Source organism: Belonocnema kinseyi, chromosome 2 (genome assembly GCF_010883055.1).
Source record: "Belonocnema kinseyi isolate 2016_QV_RU_SX_M_011 chromosome 2, B_treatae_v1, whole genome shotgun sequence".
In the NCBI taxonomy this organism is placed as follows: Eukaryota; Metazoa; Arthropoda; class Insecta; order Hymenoptera; family Cynipidae; genus Belonocnema; species Belonocnema kinseyi.
The window spans coordinates 162,528,407-162,555,679 of record NC_046658.1 but is presented as its reverse complement, the minus strand read 5'-3'; the positions used below and the strand labels follow the sequence as shown (position 1 = coordinate 162,555,679).

The 27,273-nt window shown below is 28.5% G+C and overlaps 1 protein-coding gene across 2 annotated transcripts in view; it reads left to right on the top strand.

Moving 5' to 3' along the window:
- The first annotated feature begins 3,464 nt into the window (after positions 1-3,464).
- The window catches only part of LOC117167960 (homeotic protein distal-less), a 118,708-nt gene continuing 94,899 nt past the window's right edge, over positions 3,465-27,273 (top strand). Inside the window, exon 1 of one of the 2 annotated variants that reach the window (XM_033353230.1) lies at positions 3,465-4,697. In XM_033353230.1, the coding sequence (XP_033209121.1) occupies positions 4,226-4,697 (472 nt within the window). In that variant the 5' untranslated portion in view covers positions 3,465-4,225. Of the gene's footprint in view, positions 4,713-27,273 lie in introns of both variants that reach the window. The other variant, XM_033353229.1, reaches the window with a different exon arrangement.

Here is a 27,273-nt window from a genome sequence, read left to right as displayed (position 1 = left end):
CGAACAAAGCAGTGCAGGATTTTTTAAATTTCTACACACAAAAAATATTAAAGGTGAAAATCACATTCCACATGCGAATACAGTTAGAAGTCTAAGAAGAATAACTTGTTCGTTTCATAAATAATATTGCCGCTAATGATTGTACTTTTTTCACCTGTTCGTGTGGCCGTGCGGTCTTACAGACCGCACGAAGCTTCTAGAAATTTTCAGATATTTTAATATCAATTGAAAAGTCATAGATAAACAGCACTTTTACAGGAGTGTCATAATTTTATATTAAAAAAAAATTGTTCCAAGGTATTTAAAATGCAAGATGTCACACACAATAAAACTTCATCTTGATGCGGAAACCACAAAGTAGGGAACGCAATCATTCGATAAAAATTTTTTACATTCCGATTATTCTTCGTTTGAGCAAAAAGTGACAAGTTAGTATGGACTAATGGCCGTGCGGTCTCATAGGCCGCACCATGATTCTGATATGTGGGTTCCTCCCATCACTTTTTTTAAATAATAAAACTTTTTAAAATTAAATTTCTCACATATTTTAAGATGCCTTCATATACTTTTATAAGCCAGATAATAAAAGCTTGTTTATTTATTTAATTAATTATAAATGTATCCGATAAAAATAAATGCTTCATTGATAAGTCTCGTGAATCTCGCATTACAAAATGTTTTCAAAATTTAAAAAAATGAACCTGTCGATTTTTTGACACTTTTTAAAATAATTTCAGCCAGTTGGAAAGTCGTAAGTTGCTTTTTAACTGACCCAAATTTTGTCCTAAATTGTATAAAATACTTTAAAATAAAAAATAAAAAAATCTCAGAAATTCTCTAGACACATTTCTCGACATATCTGAAATCTTCCAAAAAGATTCTGAAGTTTTTTTATACCTAGAAATATTTATGTACATTTAAAGCAAATAAAAAAAGAAACTTAAATAGTCGTTATAAATTATTACTTTATTTACAAAATTATTTCTTTCTACCAGTTACATATAGTTTGTACCTAAAATTCTTTTTTCCTGCTTGAAAAATTATTTTTCGTTGAAAAAACAAAAATTATTAAAAAAAATAAAAATATTTTATACTTTTAATATCATGTATTATATTTTTCTTTTAAAATTAATCTGCTTGTGTTGTTAATATTGAAACTTCTTGTTAAAAAGTAAAACTGCTTTGTTAAAAATTTTTTTACTTGGTGGAAAATTTATCTTCTTGATAAAAAATTTAAGTATTTGTTTGAAACTGAACTTTTTTTGTGGAAAATTCCTATTTTCTAGCCAAAAGTTAAAGTTTTTTGTAGAAAATTAGTTTTGCCGATTTAAAACAAAAAATTTAGAAAAATTAAAAGGATTCTTAAAGGTTCCAGGAAAGTAAAAAAAGATTTCGTAAAAAATTTTTAATGATTTTTCATCGCAAAAAATTCATTTAGAGAGAATTTTTAAATATATTTTGAAATATTGTACATTATTTCCGAAATTAAACAAAAAATAGAAAAATTTGAATCATAAAAAACTTTCTCACGATTGCCGGGATTATTTAAAGCTATTCCTTATTTTTAAAGATTAATGTAATCAGGAAAATATTTTTAAAAAATTAAACGCTACAAAACATTTTGAAGCACTATAAAAGATTTACAAATTTGTCAACAATGATTTTGGAAAATTTTAAGACAATTTTATGAATAATTGAAGTCTTTCGTTTTTCCATCTGAAATATTAAACATTTTTGTTTATAAATGTCATCTTTTTTAATTAAAATTAAAGCCGATTGGTTTGTAATAAATATATTTTTGGTTCAGGATTTAAGTGTTTGGTTAACAATTCATCTTTTCGTATGAATTAATCTCTTTTGTATTTCCAATTGATTTTTGTTTTAAGTTTTAATATCAAATTTTATATTCTGTTTAGAAATTAATATTTTTTTAAAGAAAATTTATGAAATATAAATTATTATATCTGACAGATGTATTTGCATGAAATAAATAATATTAACGTTTGTTAATTTGTTTAAAAGGAAACATTAAAAACAATTTTCTATTTATTAATTTAATTTGAATACAACAAAGACGAATTTTGAATGTGAATAATTTTCTGAAGCTTAGTAAGTCTAAAAAACTATTTTAATGTTGATAGAAGGGGAAATAATTTTTCCTGCGTTTTTACATTTTTGAAATTTAAGTATTGAAAACTTAAAGATATAATCAAAGAATCGCAGAGCTTTTTTGAATTTGAAGTAGATATAAAAAATTACAACTAAAAAAGTTTAATTTATAGATTTATAGAACTTTTCTTGAAGGAAAATTAAAAATTAGAAGCGCCTTACACTTTTCTAAACTAAAAAATAAGATTTCTCTGCAAAAAACATCACTGTTATTTTCAGCGTTCGAAATTGAAGAATTAAAAACGTGTGCTTTCGTAAAGTTAATTTCTTCTCAAAACGTTGACAGTTGCAAAATTTATGTTTGGAAAGTTTGAAAATGCGTGAATTCAAACTGGAAAACTTCAATCTTTAGACTAAAGAAATATGAAAAAAAACAAAATAAAGAAGCGGAAACATAGGAACTTTAATAAATTATTGCATTCACTAATAAACTCTTGTTATGCTCAAGATAGTAAATATCTGTCGTCTGAAGCTGCCTTTTTTAAAACAAATAAATAATAATTAATTAAATTCCAAATATTTGCATTAGGAATTCTTAAAAAAAAAAACGTCTCTGAACCTTCAGTAGCAATAAAAGGAAACAGTAATTGAAAGGAAGCTATGTAAATGAAGCTGTAGTTTTTAAACTCTCGGAGAAAGTCAGATTTCTCGGGAAATTCTTGAGAGATTTCTTATGTTAACGTAGCTTTAAAGCGTCATCTCGCAATGGTAACCACAGGTTCGTCGCAGCTTCCGGAATCAAGTGCGCGGTGAGAGAGGAATAGTAGAAAGGAAGGCGGTTGACCGGGCTGCGGGTTATGGTGGGTGGGCGGGTGCAAAGGGGACGGGAGCCAGAATACTAAAATTTCCGTGCAGAGCAGGGATCCTAGATACCCTGCCCCGTTAGTGCGTGTCGGCGTGTGTGACGTTCATAATCCAGGTAGAGAGGCGAGAACACCTCTCCGGTTGCCAGAGGGGAGCCATGGTTGCCAGAAGGGAGCGAGGGGTGCCAGCGGGAACTTCTGGGCTCGGCCAGATGCTGCTACGCCTCACGGACACCATAATGGACTCTCGCGCGCCAATCCGTTTGCAGGACGTCACGCGGCATCGGTGGGAACGAGGTTCCTCCGCCAATCGTTGGCGGCACCATCTCTGGGGGCGGCGAGTGGAGCGCCAGAGCGGCAGGGAGTCGAGCGCTCCAGCGGCAGTTTCGAGAACTACCCTCCAGTTCGGGGAGAGGCGCTTCATTATGTATCATTATACCGATCCGCGCCGCGCGGTGTGCACTGCAGTTACTGGGTGAGGCGCGCGTGTGTGATTTCCTGCCTTCCTTATCCATACTAAGTTGCTCTCGCGATGACACCTGCGTGAAAAAAAAAACCCCGACACGTGATTAAAAAAAGGATCTGCTACGAGTGTGCTAAATCTTGGATTACACATCGAAAACCCAGTGTTTCCTAGTTCTTGTTCAAGCCGTCGGATAATAGTGATTACACCATTCAAGACCATGCTGATTGTCTTACGTTCATCAAGTACCTGTGATTTGTAGATAATTATCAACTATTACTAGGACCTTGGTTGTAATAAGCCATGTTGACAAACAAGGATTCAAATACCCTATCAGTGGAAACAAATATTGCAAGCAGCTGACCCTGATCAAATAGAGTTAGTGGCAGTGTTGAATTTTCGGTATTTTGGGTTCAAGCTCTAGGGACCGACGCGTGTGAAGTGGACTCTAGTGATCAGTTCAGTGGTTTCATAGACGGATCCTAAAGTGTATCACTGTGGAATAAATCTGGATAACGGACATCCGCTTCAAGTGTTCTCCAAGAAGTTGTTAAGTGTAGTTTATTTGTGCCAGAAAGCCCATGTTGCCATCCTACCGCTAGCCTAAGCGGACACTAGCTCCAAAATTCGGGCCCCGTGGCGCGTAGAGGACTTTGGAGGCGAGGGGTGCGACTTGGTCGCGTCTAAAGTGGAGCGTCCGGGCAGCACGACGACGCTCAACTTCACGGATCTGGGGAGCCCATTCGGGGCGGGCGACCCCTGTCCGTCGAGTACCCCGACCCCGAATAGTATGTCGGGTGGCGGTCCGTCGGGCGGCGGAGGTGGCGGCTCTGGCGGCGGCGGTGGTGGAGGAGGCGGCGGATCCGACATGGAGCAGCACCTTCATCACAGTGGCCTGGGTTCGGTAACACCTGGTCCACCCGGCGGCAACGGAGGTGACAGTGCCTCCAGTACCCCAGTTTCCCAAAGCGGCAAGTCCGCCTTCATTGAACTTCAGCACAATAACCTCTACAATCCCGCCAGCCTCCGTGGCGGATATCCCGGCAGCCACAATGTCCCCAGCGCGCATCAGTTCTCTCACCAAGTCTCTCTCGGACATCAGGGTTCGGGACCCGGCAGCGGCAATCAGCAACATGCTGATGCCGGATTCCCTAGTCCCAGGTCGGCCCTAGCCGGATATCCGTTCGCGCCCATGCATCAGCACAACTATGGATATCACCTGGGATCGTACGCACCCCAATGCCCCTCGCCGCCCAAGGACGGTGAGTACCCCAACTGTATGTATTCCCAGCTTTTTATACTTATTATCTAGTATTTAGTGTCTAGTTTAATTTATATCTATCATAACATATCAGCTATAATCCACATCATCCTTGGGTCGTTTTTAGGACGTCCAATGTTAGTACAATTTTAGTTAGTCCTCAAGATATAGGACCTTGTCGGGAAATTTTTCGTGCTGACATTAGGCGTCATAAGAGCATCCCTAGGATTTCCAAAAAGAAGTAAGATGCATGTACCGAAGACGTCTATAGGCCATACTTAATTTTTTTTTTGCCACTGTATAAGTACTGACCTGGTGGGCACAGAAGTCCTAATGGTCTCCTATAGACGTCTTTTGATGACCTTCAGGACATCCTGGTGGTCTTTTAAAGACATAAAAAGATCCAAAGGATGTCCTAAAGACAAGTCACAAGACAGTGATACATTCTATTTTTTTTAACTCTGCTTTGATCTAAAGATACGTTTTCTAGTCTTTGTTTTTCACATTTTTGGATAATCGGATTTTAAAAAATAGTGGATCAATCCTTCAAACGTTGTGATTTCATAAACGCTACTCACGTCATAAAATATAATAGCAAATTAATCGTTCAAGAGGGGCTAACTGATAATAGAGTCGCAAAAAGTAAGGGGGGATTAATTTGATTGATCTGATTTAGTCCCTAGTCGCTCTCATTGTCATCATTAACATCATCTTCAGTGAACACACGAGTGCTAAAGTTGTTCGTCAGATGTATTTTGTCAGGCTTCTTGCCGATGTCCTGACAACATTCTAAGGACATGAGAAAGTTGTCTTCAAGACAAGTCAAAAGATGCAAATATATATATTCCAATTCATCCTTTTTAAATTGATTATCTGATGATGGGTTTCTATTTGATTGTAATCACTCATAACACATTAGGAATTAGGTTTTACTCCAGTTCACAATATCCCTTTTTGGATAATCTGATTTTATAAAAAATAATGGCAGATTAATCTTTCAAAAGTTGCTACTATATAACCGACAGATAAATTCCACTTAGCAAATTTTAAACATCAAGATGAGTAACATAAAATAGTAATATTCTAATCAAGAATGAGATCTATTCCAAACTTTTTATACTTCTTCTATAGTATTTATAACTAGTGTCAAGTTTTATTTAAAACTAACATAAAATACCAGCTATATTGAAGCTAACAAATCTTAGACATAAAATGAGTGACATGAGAAACTAGTGAGCATATGCCAAAGATTGAAACCATTATGACATTCATATCGTGATACGTCTTCATTAAAAATATTTTGTCTACATCTTGGTTATTATAACTGGATTTTTTGGAAAAAAATTTGGATTGTGCCAGCCACAATAGATTTGAAATAAAGTTTCATTAAAAAAAAAAGATATGTGCATTCTATAAAAATAAGGAAGAAAAAAGCTATAGAAGTTATGAACACTGTAGGTTGATTGTTAAATAGAAATGTTGATCTAATATAAGACAAGTTCAACATATTTTTGCAACTTGATAGAATTTCAAATTAAAGAAAGATAATCTTGAATAATTATAAACTTCATTAAACAAGCTCAAACACCGAAAAATTACGCTTCTCCGTATTTTTCGTAACTTAAACTTTAATCTACCCTACATAAAAGTAATTAAATAGACATTTTTAATCATTCCTTCTGGAACCTCATCTTAAAAGTTATAGTTTCATTAATATTTATTTTAAGTGCACTTAATTAAATACATAGTAAAACTTTAGTATAAAGAGTTTCTCCGATAAAAATGTAAAAATGGCAGCTAATAGATTTTTATCTACTTTCACGCTTTGAAGATACATCAAAAGATCTTTTATATTCCCTTAATGATCCAATTTGTCAAACAAGTAAAAATTCAGACATGAAGAAATATAAACTTGACTAATTTATTTATTATCATGCATATAGCCTTCAGTTACCGCATTAAAAAAGTCATTACGCTATGCTGTACAATATTGAAGATACGTCGTTGATAATACTAACTACATTCAAATCAAATGATAGTATGGTATTTTTTGTGTATTTTTTTTCTCTCTATCATATCTAATGTAGATACTAGATGCTTAGGAAAAATCCTTATTAATTGGATTATTAGAATTTTAAAACAAATGGCATTAGTGCTGATTAGATTACGATGGATTCACTTTTTTCTGTTTTATGAAAAAATATGTACTTTGATCATTTTAAAAAATTTGTGACATGGTTTCTTGTTGAAACATTACATTGGAAAAACTTGGGAAGAATATGTAAGAGATGGTCATTCTGAAGGATTTTGATTACAAAAAATTATGTTTCTGAAATAGTTATCTTTATGCAGTATTCGTAATTATTCTTACAATTTATATAGAAGCCTTTGATGAAGAACTAAAATATTTTTACTTAAAGTTTTGTGCTAAGACTTTTTACAGTAAGCTATATTATTAAAAATATATTGGATCAATAATAAATGACATATGGTGCGACTAAAGTATGTTACAATTTATTAATAAAACACCAAAAATTACTTAAAACAAATAGATTTTGGTCGTATAAGCAGAGTACAAAAATTTGGTTGCATATCAACTTAAACCCTATATTACAAGTTCATTCGATAAACTAAATTTTATTTATTTACACAAGAAAGAACTCAAGTCTTATCACACTTGATTCCAAAGTGTCACTTTTTGATTCGAAAGTTTTTAAAAGTGATTTAGATTAGGAAAATTGGTTTCATTAGTGGGTTAGAACATTGTTACTAGTATTATTTAGAAACAATAAGTATTTTCGATACTGATAAATTTTATGAAATGTGCTAAATTGCAGAATTAAGTTCTTCGTTCTACACTTTCACGAAGTCAAACCTGTAAGCCGCATAAGAGAAAAGTTTTAAAGAAAGCCCTCATGTCGTTCGGTGACAGCGTGTCTGACGGTACCAAGGCATTTGGTCCGTTTATACAACGTCTTAAGATCGATACATTACGACTATATAAGTCCGTGCTTTAAAAAATTCTATTAAAAATTTTGCGTTCAGATTCAATCTTTTAGAAATCAGTATTTTCAACAAGTTTTCTAAATAAATCTTTCACCTCTCTGAATCCTAATCTTGAGTGTAACTTACCGCCGGAAAACCAAACTAGCATGAGCTGTACTAAAAATGATAAGTTTGACAAATGATAACTCGATCCGAAATAAAGACATGCTTGTGAGATTTACAGGAGACAATGTCTATAATCTGATCTCTAACTTAAGTTTATAAAATAAAAAAAATATTGACCGGTTCTAGAGATATGATCGAAAACGTCCAAGCGGCTGCGTCGAGATTCAGTCGGCAACGCTCGGATATTTTTATTAATATCTCCGGAACCCATGAACCTTTTTTAACTTTTCTCGGTTCAAATTAAAGATAATATTCTAGAGATTGCCTCTTGTAAATTTCACAAGTCCAACTGTGTTTCCGGCCGAGTTATGTCATTTTAAATTAATCAGCTTTTGGACCGCTCGCGTCAGTGTAGATAATTTCCGACGGTAGTTAAAAAAAAGGATTAAGTATCACAGGATTTAAAAATAAATTTTCGGATCTTTAACAGCTTAGTGTCAGAAGAAATAATTTCACCTGCCCGGGACTCGTATTTTGTTATGCGAGCTTTGAGAAGAGGCAATAAATTTTTATCGCTTCCTCTATGCTAATTTGAGGGTGACAGGTCTAAGAGTCTAAGAGGAAGAGACCAAAGAAAATAGAAAACGGAATCTGGAGTAGCAGGTAGTAGTAGTCGGTCGTCCGTCAGGTAGAATGCTTTGATGAAAGTGAGATATACGGGGCTCGGTCCAGGATCTCGTAAAAGTCCCGCAATACTATGAATGGTGTAATTAAAACTGAAATTGACCAACCACAAATTCCTCTTTTGGCTTCCCACTGTTTGTCTCTTCAGGGATGAAAAGAAAAAGAAAAATGAAAGTAAAACTACATTAGTTCACGTCGTCTCGTCCTTATAAAGTTGAGGCGCCGAGAACTGATGTGCTAACATTTAAGAAATTTGATCTGGAAAAGTTGGCCGAGAACACCGGAAAATTTTTGGGAATTTCGTTCGTCAGAAAAATAACCGCGAATTTGATTTAGGGACTGGGATGTTGTCTGGAATGTACGGCTATAATTTTGTATTTAGGACTGGGAATTTTTATTAAAAATTATAATTTTTAGTTTATCACAATTAATTTTAGGAAGGAACGAACATTTTGCGTTTGGAAAAGAAAATTTCAGGATAGAAATCTAATTTCAATAGTCGGGGAGATTTTTGCAAAAGAGTAGAATTTTAACTTCGAGACAGGGAATTTCCGTAAAAATTATAATTTTTACTTTGGTACAGGAAATTTCCGTAAGTGATTTTAATTTAGACTTTAGACAGGGACTCTTTGCTAGGAATTATTATTTGAATGGATGCAGACAATTTTTGACATAAAAATTGAGATTTTGAAAAAATATTTTAATTCTGATTCAGAAGGAGAGAATTTGAAAAGTCCCAGATCAAATTCAGAATTGTAATAATTAGTAAAATTATCAGTTATAAATCGGAATCATAATGCTTTTCGTAAATTCCCCGTTTGAAGCTAAGACTGTAATTTTCTTTTGAAAAATTCTCTGTCCAATAACAGAATTATAGTTCTTTCTGAACTTAATTAAGAAACTTGATTATTTTTACACTTAATTATTTCCCTGAACGAACTCAAAATCGCCATTCTTTAAAAAAATTCCATGTTCCAAATCAGAATCATATTTTTCCAAAATTACCGGTTTCAAAGCCAAAATTGTAATTCTTTTGAAAAATGCCCTGTTCCAAATCTCAATCATAATTCTTCTCGAAAATTTTCCATTCATAATTCTTTTCGAAAATTCTCCGTTTCCAAGTCAGAATTATAATTCTTTAAAAAAATTCATTGTTCCAGATCCGAAAAATAATTATTTTTCTTTGAAATTCTGTGATACAATTCAGAACGATGTATAATTTTTTTGGAAAATTCCCTGAACGAACTCAAAATTATCATTCTTTTCAAAACCTTTCCGTTTCCAAGCTAAAATTATAATTATTTTTAGAAATTCCCTGCTCCGAATCCATATCATAATTCTTCTAGAAAATTCCCCGTTTCCAAGTAAAAATTATAATTATTTTAAAAAATTCCTTGTTCCAGATCCGAATAATATATATTTTTGAAACTTCTGCGACTATATTCTGAATGACATGTCATTGTTTTAGAAAATTATCTGAGCGAACTAAAAATCATCATTATGTTCAAAAATTCCCTGTTCCAAATCAGAATAATAATTCTTATCTGAAATTTCCCTCTCAAAGTAAAAATTAATAATATGTTTTTAATTCGGTGATAGAATATTCAGAATGACATGTCATTGTTTTGGAAAATTCCCTGAACTGAAAATTATCATTATTTTCAAAACTTCCCCGTTTCCAAGTTAAAATTATAATTCTCTTTTGAAATTTCCTGATTAAAATCCCAATCAAAATTTATTTCGAAAATTCTCCGTTTCCAAGTCAAAATTATAATTCTTTTCAGAAATGCTTTTTTCTAGATCCAAATAATAATTTTGTTCGAAACTTCTGTGATATAATTCCGAATAAAATATCATTGTTTTCGCAAATTTTCTTTTAAGAAATACATAGTTCCAGATCCGAATAATAATTTTTTTTTTTTAATTCTGTAATACAATATTCAGCATGACATATAAATGTTTTGGAAAATTTCCTGAACTCACTTAAAATTATCATTCTTTTCGAAAATTCCCTGTTCCATACCGGAATAATATATTTTTTTTGATCTCCAATTTCCCAGTGGAAATTATTATTTGGGAAATTCTTTGAATGAACTCAAACTATAATTATTTTCGAAAAATTTACTCTTCCAAATCATAATTATAATTCTTTTTCACAATTTCCCGTTTCGAAGTCAAAATTATAATTCTTTTAAGAAATTCCTCGATCCAGATCCAAATAATAATTTAATCGAAAATTCTGTAGTACAATTCAGAATGAAATATAATTGTTTAGAAAAATTCCCTGGATGAACTCAAAGTTATCATTCTCTTCAAAAATTCCCCGTTCGAAAATAGAATCATAATACTTTTCGAAATTTCCCCGTTTCCAATTTTCAAAACTATAATCTTTTAAGAAATTCCTTGTTTTAGATCCGAATAGTAATTTATTTTCAAAAATTCTGTTACACATTTCAGAATGACATATAATTACTTCGGAAAATGTCCTCTTCGAACTCAAAATAATTCGTTTTCGAAAATCCCTCTTCCAACTCGGAAATTTTCCAAATCTTTTAAAACAGAAAAAAATGTCTTGGAATTAAAAAAAAATTGAAATCTTTTAAAGTGATCATGAATTTACAATCATCCGTCGGGTCGACATCCTCTGTTGATTTAATACCTCAGCATCAAAATCAATTTTTCAAGATCTTATAAAATTTCTTTCGAGATTGAAAAGCTTACCAGAAATTCAGTAAATGCATGTAATCCATGTGGGAAAACTGAAGAAAATTAATCACGATAATAAGTTTTCTGAACAAATTAAAACAATTCACTCTCGTTGCAACTCAGAACTAAAAGTGGATGCGTTGCGTAAACCTTTACTCCCCTAAGTAGTTACCCTTCTACGATTGTGAATCCATAATGTCTCTAAAGGGTTTTCCGCAGGTGACTTTTATTTCTTCTCGGTGAAATTGTCTTTGAACTTGTGCTAGAAAACTTTTAAACGGAATACTTATCTTAGTGACGGCAGTTTCGCTCAATGAATCCGAGTCGTTGGATCAATTTTTAATGAATAAAAAGGGTTCTCGGAAGAAGCGATTGTTTGTCATTGTGATTTCTAACTACTTCAGACTTTATCGCTGGAAAAAAATCCATTTCGAAACGAACATGTAGTTTTGAAATTTCTTTTCATAAGTTCGTTTTCCGATACGATGTAATATCGGCAACCCTTTCCAGAGTGGATAATGCATCCTTCAGTGGATAATCATTAATAAAAAATACTAATCTATGTAAAAAATCATATTAATTTTATTAATACTTAAGTCACGATAGATTCTCATGAATTAAATTCAAATTAAATTATAAAAATTGTAACTTTAATGAAAAGTACATTTGGAGAAGAAAATTTGTTAAGAACAATTATTTAGTCTTAGAAAAGTACTGAGAAAAATTCGAAGTTTTCTTACTTGATGTTTTATGGGTAGTAAAAATCAATTTTAATGTTTAGTTTGAATATCATTCTTCATTGTATAAATTATCGAAATGTCTATTTAATTATGACAGCTTTTAAATTATTTAGTAGAAAATTAATCTTCTTTGTTGAAAATTTGGCTTTTCTCAAAAATTCAACAATTTGGTTAAAACCTCTTGCTGCTTTGTTAAAAATGATATTTTTTTTTAATTTGTCTTCTTCGGTAGAAAATTAATCGACTTGCTTGAAAATTTATCCTTTTATTACAAAATTTAACAATTTTGTTTAAACTCCTTTTCTTTCCTTAAAATTCCACTTTTTTGTTAAAAAATTATACATTTGCGGTTTTAAAATTCAAGCGTTTAAAAAAAGTGTTTTTGGCCTGAAAATTTAACACGTGGGATGACATTTTTTTCTGTATTCTTTTTTGTCATAAATTCATATTTGCCGTTTAATAATTCAACTGTTTTTTGTAAAAAATTATTTTTTTTTAATTCAAGGATTTGGATGAAATTTTTTGCCTGTATTGAATAATGATATTTTCTTGTTTGAAAACCAAAACGTTTGCGTAATATTGGTCTTATTTTCTTTAAAATTTGTTTTTTTTTGTTGAATATTTAAAAATTTAAATTTAAATTTTACTTTTCTAGCTAAACTTCTAATTGTTACATTGAAAGTTTATTCTTTTCTGATAGAAATTAATATTTTTCTCCGATATTCAAGTATTTCACTTTTTAGCAAACAAATTTTTTAAACAAGAATTCGTCTCTTTTTTCTTCTGGTTAAAAATGAATATTTTTGGTTTAAAAATCTAACTGTTTTTTAGAAAATTCGTTATTTGGACGTGAAAATTTAGAAAATTTAATAACATTTCTCTTTATTACTTAAAAAATGCTTTTTTCTGGTAAAATGCAAATATTTTTATAAAAATTCGTTTTTTTTTAACAAATTCTTATTCTTAATTAACAACTTATTTTTCTGGTCATGAGTTCATATTTTTCAATTAAAAATTTTATTTTGGTACAAAAATCAACTGTATAGTTAAAACTTAATTATTTTGTTAGAAATTCGTCTGTTTTGTAAAAAATTGGTCTTTTTGTATAAAATTTTTGTTTATTATTGACTAAAAGATCTTTTTTAGTTAAAAATTCTTTCTTGGTTGAAAATTAACTTCTTTCTCAACGATTTTTTTTTAAATTGATCTATTTTTATAGACATTTCCTTCTTTTTGGATAAAAGTTGAACTATTTTGGTAGAAAATTAAACTGTTCGGTTGAAATTAAATGTTTTTGTAAAAGACATCTTTTTGGATTTGAATTTTGAATAATTAGTTAAAAGTTAACATTTGTTGTTGAAAATTCATTTATTTTATGACAAATTCGTATTATTGGCTTGGGAATAAAAAGATTTCGGTAATTGTTTTGTTAAAAATTCATTTTAGTTATATTGCCTAAAAAATCTAGTATTTCAAAAATAGAACTTTTGGTCATCTAAATATTCCTAAATATTTAACTTTTTTTTAAAAGGTCATTTTGTTGTGTTAAAAATTATGTTTTTCTTGTTGAAAATTCATCTAAAAAGTTCAAAATTCGTCTGTTTTTTTTTAGAAGAATAATTTTTTTTTTTAAATTTAACTTGCCTTAAATGAAAACTCCTTTGTTGAATTTTTTTCAGCTCAAGATTCATCATTTGAAATAAAAAATGTTTTCTAAAGAAAATGATCTTAGTTCAAAAATCATCTTTTTGCGGTTGAAAATTGAATAACTTATTTAAAAGTGGCACTAATTTTTTTTTAAATTCATTTTTTTAGATTGCCCATGTTAGTTGAAACTTCATCTCCTTTATTAAAAATTGAACAATTGTTTACCAAATTATTTTATATTTTAGAATGTTTGTTTGAAATAAAAAACTTATTTACTGCATTACTGGTTTGAAAACAAACTTTTTTTAGTTTGCAAATTTGACAGATTGAATTGTAAACAATTTAAAAACTGAGAAGAGACACATGCATAAGTAGAAGGATGTTTGATTAAATATCTAGATTATTGCATAGCTCAAGTGGTTAAATATTATTTTGGGACGACTGAAAAATCCCGAAAAATAAAATTCCCGACACTGTAAAATTCCCAAATTAGAAAATTCTCGATCAATCAAATTCGCGAATAATAAAATTCCAGAAGAATAAAAATACCGACTTGGCAAATTCCCAAATAATAAAATACACGAATAATAAAATTACCGAAAAATAAGAATACCGCATTGGAAAATTGCCCAAAAATAAAATTCATCAATAATAAAATTTCCGAAAAATAAAAATACCGAATTAGAAAATTCCCGAATTGGAAAATTCCCGAATATTAAAGTTCCCGACAGTTTATAATCTTACCGAATTGGAAAATTCCCGAATAATAAAGTTCCCGACAGAAAATTGCCGATTTATAAAATATCCGAATTGGAAAATTCCCGAATTTTAAGAATTAGAATTTTTATAAATATATTTTATTGATTACAAATACAACATAAGATATTAGTTTTAAAAATTATTTTTAACATTTAAAATTTCGAAGTTTATTTTTTGAATTAAAAATAGCAATAATTTTAAATAAAATATTTCTAACTAACGCATGTTTTTTTCATGTTCACAGTATTTGAAAAAATACAAAATGCGTTCGGAAAAATAACATTGAAAAAACATGCGTTACCTAGAAATATTTTATTTAAAATTATTGCTATTTTAAATTCAAGAAATAAGATTCGAAACTTTAAATGTTAAAAATAATTTTTGAAACTAATGTCTTATTGTAGTATTTGTAATCAATCGGCAATTTTTTTATTGTTGAATTTTATTTTTCGGCAATTTTCCAATTTGACATTTTTATTTTACGCTAATTTTATTATTCGTGTATTTTATTATTTGGCAATTTTCCAAATCGGTATTTTTATTTTTTGGCAATTTTATTATTCGCGAATTTGATTAATCGAGAATGTTCTAATTCGGGAATTTTACAGTGTCGGGAATTTTATTATTCGGGATTTTTCAGTCGTCCCATTATTTTTGCCATGCATTTTTTTTCATTGTCAGTGTAGATAAAAGTCGTACACATTATTTACATAGTTCACAGGACAATTTAGTATACAAATATTTGTCAGCTATAGCAATTTATTATAATGAGATAATTGTGACTGCCTTGTATAGAGGCATGAAAGAAAGAAACGAGATTAGAGCAAGAGTTACGAGTACGGCAAACTAAAATCGATTGCTAACTATATTGCACCCGGTCATTCTCTGGATGTAATAAAGTCATCAGCACCGACGTATTTGGTTGTTAATTAATTAAATAATAAATATCGTGTTATGATCGTAATTCGCTTAATTGCTACCAAACACGCCATTGTTTGCGTATCCTTTCTGTTATATATCCATGTTTGATATTCATTATTTGCCTGTCACAAGTACCTCTCGTAAACGTTTCTTCCCTAAAAGAAAACTTACAGGATTTTTTAAAATAAAAGCAAGAAAAAAAAACGTTTTTTTTCACATTTAAATCATCTCCTATACAATCTGAATTTAAAAAAGACAACACTTGACTCAACCGAGGGGCTACTCAATAAAAAATTTAGATTGTTGCGCGGAAAATCTGAAAAAAAAAATTCTTGGAGGAACTATTGGAAATCTCTCGTAATCTAGCATTTGAGAGAAATCTTGGAAATCTTTTGGCTGAGTTGGGGCAGAGGTGAGGTATGAACAGCCGATTGAATCCGGAATCCGCCGAGTTTAGCCGATTTCCTGGAATCCGACGGGAGTTCTGATTGCAACTAGAGTCGAAAATCTCGGAACTCCCGAGAATCTCAACTAAATTCCGGAAATCTCTAGAAAAATTCAACACAGATTGCCAAATTCTCAGTTTTTAAATTTGAAGCAATTAGTTTCTCAACGAAAAATCTAATGGTTGATATTTTGACCTAAAAATGTTTTTATTTTAAATCATAAGCGGTTTAATTTAACCAAAAAACACGTATTTTTGAACCAAATTGTTGAATTTTTAAAACAATAAATGAAAAATACAAATTTCAAACCAAAAGCTAATTTTTAACCAATAGTTGATTTTTTAAACAAATGGTTCGATTTTTGACTGAAATTTTATAATTTACAACCAAAAAGACAAAATTATACATAAAGCAGTTGGATTTTTAATCAAGAAATAGATATTAACCAAGACAACATTTTCAGTCCAAAAAAAGAATTTTTTTTAAAATTGTTGCATTTTCAAAGCAATTTATCAAAAATATTAATTTCAAACAAAAAAGTTAATTTTTGACCAAATAGTTGAATTTTTCATCAAATTCTTGAATTTTATTTTGGATTGAAGAGATATGTAACCAAAAAAGTCCAATTATAGATCAAACAATAAGTTTTTAATGAAGAAAAAATTTTCAACCTGGGCAAAATTTTCTTCATAGAAAAAAATGTATCTTAGGTGTTGAATATTGAAACGAAAATGACGAATTTTTTTATAAAACAGTTGAATTTTCCATACTCAATAATTAATTTTTAACAAAATCCTTCCATATGCAACCAAAGATGATTGTTCATCTAAGAATTAAAAAAAAAGATTTTTTGATAAAATTCTTAGATTAAAAAAAAAATGTTTTAACAAAATAGAAATGTTTTCAAACAAAAAGATTTTTATTGCAAAGCAAAATGAAAATTAACAATAAATTATTTATAAAAAATAGCAAACTTTAACCTAACAAACTTGTCAACAAATTTTATTAATTTTTATTAAAATAGTTACTTTTTGAAACAAAAAGATGAATTTTCAAGTAAAATAATAATAATTAAAATTAAAAAAGTCTTGTTAACAGACGAATCAATCAATATTGCTAACTGAATGAACAATCATTTGAAAAGGTACTGGTTTTATATTTTAAAATGTCTGATTTAATTATTAAAAGATACTGATAATGACATTCAAAATTATTTATTTAATCAATGACAGTTACAGTTTATATAATTGAAAACGACTGATTCGTTCAGTAGATTTTCCTAATTAGATCAATTCGTTCATACTGGTAGAAAATAAATCGTTTTTCGTAGAATATTTATATTTTTTGTTTAAAAATTAAATTACTTGGTTCAAAGTTAAAGAATTTCGTAAAAAATTCATTTTATTGGCTAAAATGCATGATTTTATTTGAAATTTAGCTCTTTCATATTAAAAATTAATTTTTTAAATTCAAGTTATTTAATTTTTTCTTCAAAGACCACTTTTTAGTTAAAAATTCAACCGCTTGTTTGAGGAGTCAAATATTTCGTTAAAAATTCGCCTTTTTATGACTCATTTAAAATTATTTTTATTTTTAGAAATTAAAATATTTAATTTTTGTAATTGATCTTTTTTACATGAATATTTGCCAAATTGGATTTCTTTAAATTACTGATATCAGTTAGTCAAATTAAATTTTAAAGAGTAACTTTTGACTTATTTTTCAATCAAATCTGGACTACTTAAATTAGTCAAAATTGCGTTTTTGACTGATTAAATTGATCAAGCAGGTTAAAAAATTTATATTTTTTAAAATAAAAATTAAACTAAAGTTGAAAATTATAATTATAATGATTTATTATTTAACTTCAAAATTCAGTTTTTCGTTCAAAGTTTTTCACTATAGTTAAAAACATTTTTCTGTCGTTTTAAATTTGTCTCTTTCGCAAAAAAAATTCTTTTAAAATGAACGGATTTTTTTTTAAAGTTCAAGATTCATGATTTCACTTGAACGTTCATATCTGCGTTTGAAAATTTAAAATAAAAAAATTTAATTCGCACTTTTATGGTTGAAAATTAATTTTCCTACTTAAAAATTTTACATTTGGTAGAAAATTAATCTTTTTGACGGAAATTATTTTTTCTTTTAAATTATACGTTGAAGGTTGAAATGCTTTAATGGAAATTAATTATTTTGGTTCATTGTTCATAATTTTACTAAAAATATAATCTGTTTGGTTCAAAATTAATCTTTTTTAGTTGAAAACTAAATTTTTTGTTTGAAAATTCGTGTAACTGGAAATTTATATATTTGGTTGGAATTTAACTATTTTGTTTAAAATTAATTTTTTAAATTTAGTATTTTGAAAGTTAACATTCATCTTTCTTCGGTCAAAAATTAATGTTGTTGTAGAAATTTTTTTTTTTAACAGATTTGAGTTGAATCTGAAAATAAGGAAAAAGGGCAAATATATGTAATGCGTAGGTGGGTACTTGTGTAGTACTTAAAGTGCTTTAATATTCAATCAATAAAATAGTCTTATGTGTTTTTGCTCTCGAATATGCTTTTTGTAGTACATTGAACATTAGAACCGATAGAAAGGGAATTTCTTTGTTAGTATCTATATTAATGTGCAAAGGGTGTAGCTCCTCTAATCACAATGTCAATACTTTGGATTCTAGAACAGCTACACTCGGCGTGATCGAGTCAATAAAACTAAAATTTTATATTATACTAATTTATTTACAGAAAAAAATTTGCATTAAATTTTTTATGAATTAAATTGCCTCAATATTATGTATTAAAATTTTTTTACGATTTTGTCCTAATTTTCTAAAAAATAAATATAATTTAGAGTGTTGTGGTATTTATATTGATTAATTGAGTATTTTGGACAAGGTGAAATGAGGAGATTTTTTGACAAAAATAGGTAAATAAATTTTTTTCACTAAAATTAATGTAGTTTTGTTAAATATTTAATTTGACAAGATATATATTTTTAGAAAAAGCTGTTTCAATTACAAGAAATCAGTTCAATTTTCAACGAGAAAAGATAAATTCTTAGCGAGAAATATAATATTTAAAATTTCAACAAAAAAATATTTTCGTTTTTAATAAAAAAAAGTTGAATGCAAAGAAAAGAGGAATTTCAACAAAATTGTTATATTTTCCACCAAAGTGTGCAATTTTTAACAGAAAAATAAATTTTTACTATATTAGTTCAATTTTTAATCAAGTTGATATTTTTCTAAACAAAAATAAAAATTTTTTATAATAAGACCAATTTTCAACAAAGTACATGAATTTTCAACCACATAATTAAACTTTTAGTCGAAAGAATTATTCTTAAAAAAATTATAATTTTCAAATGAAGAAATAAATTATTTACAAAGTAGTTCAAGTTTTCATAAAGAAGTTGAATTTTAAACCTGAAAGTATAATTTTTAAACCAAAAAAGTTATTTTTTTACCAAACGTGACTTTTTTTTCCTGAATTTTCTACCAAAATGTCGAAATTTGTAATCTACTGATAGAAATCATAAAAAAAACAGTTGTATTTTGTAAATTTTTAAAACAAAAAGAATGAAATTTCTACCAAACGGTCGAATTTTCAACCCGATAATATTAATTATCCGAAAAATGTAATTTTCAACCAAATAGTGAAATTTTCCATTAAAGTTTAATTACACAACTAAAGCAAATTAATTTTCAAACAAACAGTTGCATTTTTATCCAAAAAATTCCAAAAAGGAGATCAAATTTCTAACAAAAAAAAAGAATTTTTTACAAAAGAGTTAAGTGTTTAATTTAAAAAATTAAATGACTGAATTTTTAACAAACTTATTTTTATTTCCAACCATGTAGATACATTTTAAAAACAAAGCACAAATTAAATTTTTAGTAGAAACAAAAAAAAACTTAATTTTCAACAAAATAATTAAATAATTGCAAAAGCAGTTCAACTTTTTATCCAGAAATTGAATTTTTAACTTAAACATATAATTTTTAAATCAAAAGAGTTATTTTTAACTGAATAGTAAGTTTTTTTCAATTTTTGAAATTTTTCCTGGAATGTCAAAATTTTTCACCCATTGAGATAAATCACACAGAAAAAAGTTAAATTTTTAACTCAGAAACAATTTTTATTCTAGAAAGAAAAAAAAGATTTAACTTAATTGTTGAATTTTTAGCCAAAAGGAAGAATTCTTAACAAAACAGTTGAATTTTCTAACTGAAAATAAGAATTTTGAACAAAAATCAATTAAATTTTTTTTAAAGTGGCATTTTTATCAAAAAAATATTAAATAGAGGTCGAATTTTAAACAAGAAATACGAATTTTCTACGAAGAGCTGAATTTTTAACCAAAAATGTATAATAAAAAAAATGAATCTTAAAAAGATAAATGGACTTTTAACAAAGTAGTTTAACTTTGAACAAAGTGATTGAATTTTCAGTTTTAAAAATTAATTTGAAAAAATGTATTTTTTTGAAAATGAATAAATCTGAAATAAAGTAGTTCAACCTTCCATAAAGTAGTTGAATTTTTAATAAAAAATATAAATTTTAAACAAAAAGTTTCACCTTTAAAGGAAAAGTTGTATTTTTTAACAAATTGTTGAATTTTTCATCGAAATGTTCGATACTTTTAACCAATTTTTAACCAAGAAAAAAGGTGTAATCTCGAAATAAGTAAACAAAAAATTAAATTCTTGAATTTTCAGCTCACGAGGACAAATTTTCCACGAAACAGTCGAATTTTCCACCCAAAAATATGATATTTAATGACAAATGTTGATTTTTAAATAATATATTAATTTTTAAGAAAGCAATTAGATTTTTTCGAAAGAATTAATTATTGACCAAAAGTATATTAGTAGACTTTTCATCGAAATATAATATTTCTAACAAAGGAACGCATTTTCAAAAAAATTATTGAATTTTTAACGTAGAAATATTAATTTAGAATAAAAAAAGTTCATTTGCAAAGAAATCATTAAATTTTACACAAAAAGTTGAATCCTCAACCATTTTGAATCAACAAGTATGAAATTTCTACCAACAGAGATGAAATTTTTGATTAGAAATCCAAATTTTCGACAAAAAAATTAATTTTTATACTAAGCAGGAATTTTCAAGCAATGCAGATTTCTTCACTTAAAAAAAAGACCACAATTGTTGAATTTTGAAGGTCGAGTTTTTTTACAAAATAATTTGATTTTCAAAACGCAAATATGAATTTTGTAAAAAATAGTCACATAAAATGGTTCAAAAGAAAGTCGATTTTAGTTTACGTTTAGGATACCATTCTGGATTGTTTGGTTTATTTTTTTTCCGGATGTTATTAGAAAAAACAATGACTTTTCCTCGCAAAATGTGCACTTAGGGAATTTTCTTTCCCAGAGAAAGAACTACCTGTCGAAAGAAAAATGAGATTTTTATCAAAACGCAAATCTCGAAAAAGAAACACGACTTCCGCACAAATCCCCGGTACTCAGATTCAATCGGACTTAAGATTCCATCAAGATTGGAGAATTCGGAACCGGGGAGTGCTTTAAAAGTTTAAACGTCCCCAGAGAAGAGAGGAGCTAATCCTTGTGAAAACAAGCATTTAATACCTAATCCATCACAGCGGGATAGAAAAGGACTGGCGTAACCTTTTGTCTTTGGAGAGTTTCGCGCCGGCTCAGAGTGGCCTGTACCGCACGGCACTGATGGCTCAGTGACTAATGTCCTGCCGCTTCTGGCCCGAACCAGAAGCACTGGAGGCACCAGTGGTACCTGCTAATTGGATTCCCTTCCGCCACTCCGATTCGAGTCGTTTCGAGATTTAAATGAGCCGAGCAGGAAGGAACGTGCCGATTTTAAGAGTCCCCTTTTTTTCTCGCTTTGTCGCGATCAGATTGGATACCGATACACCACCTACGGTGCTACTGGATTTGACAATCGTCGGAGAGAAATTAGCACAGGACGAATCTAACGACCCATCAACACGAAATGGATGGGTGGGCCTCTGCATTTTTTAAGTCGAAAGTCGTTAATAAATCTCACTATAAAGACGAGCGCACCTTTCGTGTTTCAGCGACATTTCCCATCAGGCATCGCCCGGACGCCAGACCTTCTGGTACCGATTTAACTTTCTTGGAGGAAGAATTTTTTAGTGCCGAGTTTTAGTCTCTAGACTGATTCGTTGTGATTAGCGGGTTAAGTTTCCAAAGTCTCGTCTAATCAGGGATCTTATATAATTAAGAAAACATTTTTTTTTAATGTGGACTTGACTAATGAGTTGTCTATAGTATTCTTGTTCTTGTAAGCATTGCCTCTTATAAGTTTATAAGCCTTTGCTATATTTTTTAAACAAAATTGGCTCTTTTTGGTGATATTTTTTATGTATTGAAAAGGAGGTTTAATGTTTATTTTTAATATCATTTCTCAGCCTGTGAGTAAAAACGGGAAATATAAACGGCTAACTCCTATCAACCAAGTTTTAAGGAAGCTAAATTCTGTATCCACAGGGACAATTTAAAAGCGATTGAGTTTTTTTTTCTTGATATGATAAATAAAAATTTTGCATAAATCGCTCAGAAAATTATGTAAAATACTTTTTTCATTACTTATTTTATAAAAATATATCACTATCTGCCAAAAAAGGATCGTTTACTATTAGAACAATGTTTTTCAAATTTGATAATATAATATTTTCCATTGCTGTATACTTCTCCAAATCCTATAGTGAACATCGAATTTAAAACAAAATTGAATTTTTTATTATGATTAATTCATTTAGGATGAATTCTGGGACAATTAGTAATTAATAATAATAATCAATAATAATTATTTAAACAATAATAATAATCCATTTAAATACTATATTTTGGTTTTTCCACTTATATGAAAACAAAATTAATAGAATTCAATAACAAAATCCAACATTTTTTGTTTGAAATTTAATTTTTTTAAATTTGAAATTTGACATTACGGTTGACACTTATTGTTCTTCATAGCAGAAAAATCCTTCTTGGTTGAAAATTAAATTCTTTTGTTTAATATTAATCTTCTTGATAAGATTTAACTATTTTTTTATTTAAAATCAAAATATTATTGTAAAAATATTTCCTATTACATTTTTTTAAACATTCATCTATTTTGATAGTAAATTACTTTTTATAAACGATAATTTATTTCATCTTTGATCGGTTTAGTTAAAAATTCTTGGTGGGCTAAAAATGACACACTTTTGTTGAAAATTCGGCTTTTTGGTTGAAAATGTAACTATTTTGTTAAAAATTCGTGCATTTCTGGTTAAAAATTAATTTTCTAAATTGGAAATTTCTTTGTTCAAAAAAATTCAATATTTTTAGTTCAAAAATTAAATATTTGGTTGAATAGGCAAAACCCGTTTTTTTTTTATAGAAATATAACCGTATTGATTGAAAATTGATCTTTTTGTTTATTTAAAATTCACCTATTTGTTGGAAATCCGTCTTTTCGTTAAATTCATCTGTTTTTAAGTTTAAATTTATATCTGATTAGAAATCCGTTTTATTTTTAAATCACCATATTTCTATGTTAAAAAATGTAGTACTATAATTTTGCTTAATAATTAATTTTTTTATTGCAATTTTTATTATTTTGTAGAACATTTAACTATCTAGTCGAAAATAAAATGTTTTGTGGTAATATCAACTATTTCATTTTTTGTTGGTCTTCTCATTATTATTTAAACATTTTTTTATTCATATTTTGTGATTGAAAATGTAACTATTCTGTTTAAAATTCGTTGCTTTCCGATTAAAAATTAATTTTTTAAACTTAAATTTTAACTATTTTATTTTCTTATAAAAATGAATATTTTTACATAAAAAATTCGTCTCATTTTGTTGAATTGAACCTTTCTTATAAAGATACATATTTTGTTATATTGAAAACCTTTTTTTTTTTAGAAATATAAAATTATTGGTTGGATATTTATTTTTTGTTTGCAAATTCAACTATTTGTTGGAAATGCGTCTTTAGTCAAATTAATCTGTTTTTCAGTTTAAATTTAAATCTTCCTGGGTTAACATATAAAATATTCTATTTTTTGTTGAGAATTTTTTCTTTGTTGAAACTTTAACTGCCTGGTTGTATATAGAACAATTTTGTAAAAAATTGATTTTTCCGGTTGAAAATTTCGGTATTTTAGTCGAAAATTCAATAATTTATTTAAAAATTAATCAATGTTCAAACATTTGTTAAAAAAAATCGTCTTTCGGTTGAACTGAGAGGTTTTTCTGTTGAAAGTAAAATCTTTTATTCTTTGAAATATCAACTATTTTATTTTTTGCTCAAAATTTCGCTTCTCTTATTTAATATTCATTATTCTACTTAAAAACTGAACTATTTTATTAAAAATTCATGTGTTTTATTGAAAAACTGCTTTTCAGTAGAAATATTGCACCTTTGTTGAATAAAAATGCAATTTTTTGTTAAAAATTCAACTATTACCTAGAAAATGTAGCTTTTCTATGAACTTCGTATTTTTGTATTGAAAAGTAAATTAAGTTTTCTTTGATGAAAATTAAACTCTTTTTTGTTCTTGTTGAACATTTGTCTTTTTGATTTGAAAATTCACCTGTATTAGAAAAAATTACATTTTTCTTGGATGAAAATGCAAGTATTTGGTTGAGAATTCAACAATTTTGTTAAAAAGTCAAACTTTTGGTTAAAAATTCTATTGTTTTGTTGAAAAATTAACGATTTCGCAAAACAATAAGTTTTTGTTTAAAATTAATATTTTAATGTTGAAAAATTACCTGAAATATTTTCTCCGTGAAAAATCCACTTTCAAAAAAATTGGTTGTTTTTTTATTAGAAGTTTATCTGTTTTAGTATCAATTCCAACTTTCTCAGAACAGAATGCAAATATTTTAATAAAAAATTCAACAATTTTGGACTGAAAATTAATCTATTTCATCTATTTCATTTTTATTAAATTGATCTTTTGTAATTTAAAATTATCCTCTTTTTGTAAAAAATATATATAAGCTTCGTGAAAAATTAATATTTTGCTGAAATCATATTTTTTGTTTAAAAATTCAATACTTGTCGAGAAAAATATTTGGTTTTAAAACACTACTTTTTGTTTGTACGAATTTCATATTTTTAAATTAAAATATAAACAATGACATTTTTTGTTAGGAGTTTTTCTTTTTTGCTTGAAAGTTCAACTATTATGTTAAAAATTTAATTATTTTGTTGAAAGTTTAAGTATTGTGTTAAAAAGCCTCCTTCTATAGTAGAAAAGAATTTTTTCGGTGCAAAATCATTGAATAAATTTAAAGATTTTAAGTTTGATTCTGAAATACTTGTTTTATTTCGTTTATAACAGACTCTATATTAAAAGAATTAGAAGATTGAAATTTTGGAAACATTTATGGCAACTAAAAATTATGTGCAGTAAAAAAAGGGGAGGGGTAAAAATATTTTTTTACGGTTTGGTACAAGAGTGGTGGTGTTGGGGGGGGGGGGCATTAGAGAGGGCCTATATCTGATGGTTTATTGGTCCCAAGCAGGCTTACTTGGCCGCACCGTTGCGTTTGCGGGAGTTAAATGGTACAACGTTATAATTTCAGTATAATTGCTCCGGGTAATGTCACGATGAGCGGCGATTAATTAGTGAGTCAATTAAATCACGTAGAACGTAGATGTGTGTAGTCTCAAGTGTGAAAGTACGTAATAAATGTTGAAGCTGAGGATTTAAGTGCACATAACTCAAACCTGAACATGGAAAAACTTAAGGAACTTGTATGGAGTATTATGCATAAATATGTGGGAAGAAAGTGTAGAATATGGAATAAAAAATGTTTCTTGACAAGTTGAGATGTTTATAAACAACTAGGAGTAAATTCACGTGATAATAATTCTTTCCTAAAGAGAGCATCCACATCCCATGTAGAAATTCCGATCGGGATTTAGTAGGGCTTTGTCTAGTTTTCCCTATTTCTAATAGGGCGCTGGTCGGGAATAATCGAGAGGGACTGACCAGTTCTGTGACGCTATTTTAGCCAGATTCTAGCTAGAACTTCTGAGCAGGCCCTAACGAGAGTGATCTATTATCGCCCGACTATTAGTATGGCCCCGTCTAGACCCTTTTTATTGCCTGATGAATATTTAATTGAGTGGCTTACAGTAAAAGTGGAGGAAAAAATTTCGTTTGTGTTCCAATCGAACTTCAGAAAAAAGAATTTAAAAAGAATTCGCAAAATTTTATTTTTAAATAGGGTTTTCAAAATGTGTATTATAAATATTATGATTTTTTTTTGTTTTAGTGATAATTGGAAACATTTCAGTTAAATGGGCCATACTGGCTAAGATCCGAATACGTCCTTACTAGAAATTCTTGGTTCTTTTATTTGAATCAGGGCCCAACGAAAACCTGGCTAAGAAATAAGATTGGGCCCTGACTAGAACTTCCTACTCCAGTTCTAGTGAGGACCTAACTGCCGCCCTAATTGATATGGGAATAAATGAGGCGATTTCTGCATGGGATCTATAATCAAAAAATTGGTAGTTACATTTTCAACCAAATAGTTTGAATTTTTAGCTAAGAAGACGAATTTTTTTAATTATTCGTGGATTTTCAACAAAGACAACTTTTCTACCACAAAAACTGAATTTTCAATCCAAAAGGTATAATTTTTAAAAAGATTGTAGAATTCTCGGCAGAAAAAGATCAATTCAAAAAAATAATTGAATTTTCAACAAAATGATTGAACTTTCAACAAAATGTTTGGAACATTTATAAAAAAAGCTGAATTTTTAACCTTTGAAGATGAATTTTCATCCAAGAAGATTAGTTTTTAAAAAGCTTTTTTATAATAAAATTATGAAATCCTCAGCCAAATGGATGAGTTTCCAACAAGGAAGATTAGTTTACAAGAAAGATGAATTTTCAAATAAATATTTGAATTTTTAACTAAAACAATAAGCCCTCAACCAAAAATTGAATAGTTTAACTTGAGTTAAAAAAATTATAAAAAAAAAATGTTTTACCCAAATAGAGGACTTTTTAACCAAAATAATCAATTGTGAACACAAAAATATGAATTTCTAATAAAATCTTCAAGTCGCAACCGAATGACTTAATTTTCGTCTAAAATGATGCATCTTCAACAAAAAAAAAATTAATTTGTCACAGAGTAGTTCATTTGTAAACCAAGTAGTTAAGTTTGAAAAAAATATATATGTATATACATACATGTATATATATACGATAATTAAAAATAATAAAAATAATATAGTAAATATTTTCGATGATAAAAATGAATTCTCAAAACAAAACAAAAAATTCATGAAAAAGGGCTAAATTTCTGACAAAAACGATGAATTTGCAATTAAAATATCGAACATAAAAAAAAACAATTTTGTAGAATAACAGATCAACATTTAACCGAAGAATAAATTAAAAATTGACATTTCTGGTTAAAAAAATTTATTTTGAACAATATAAAAACACGAATTTTCAACGAAATTGTTAAATCTTCAGCCAAAATAGAATAATTTTCAAATAGAAAAGATCAAAAGA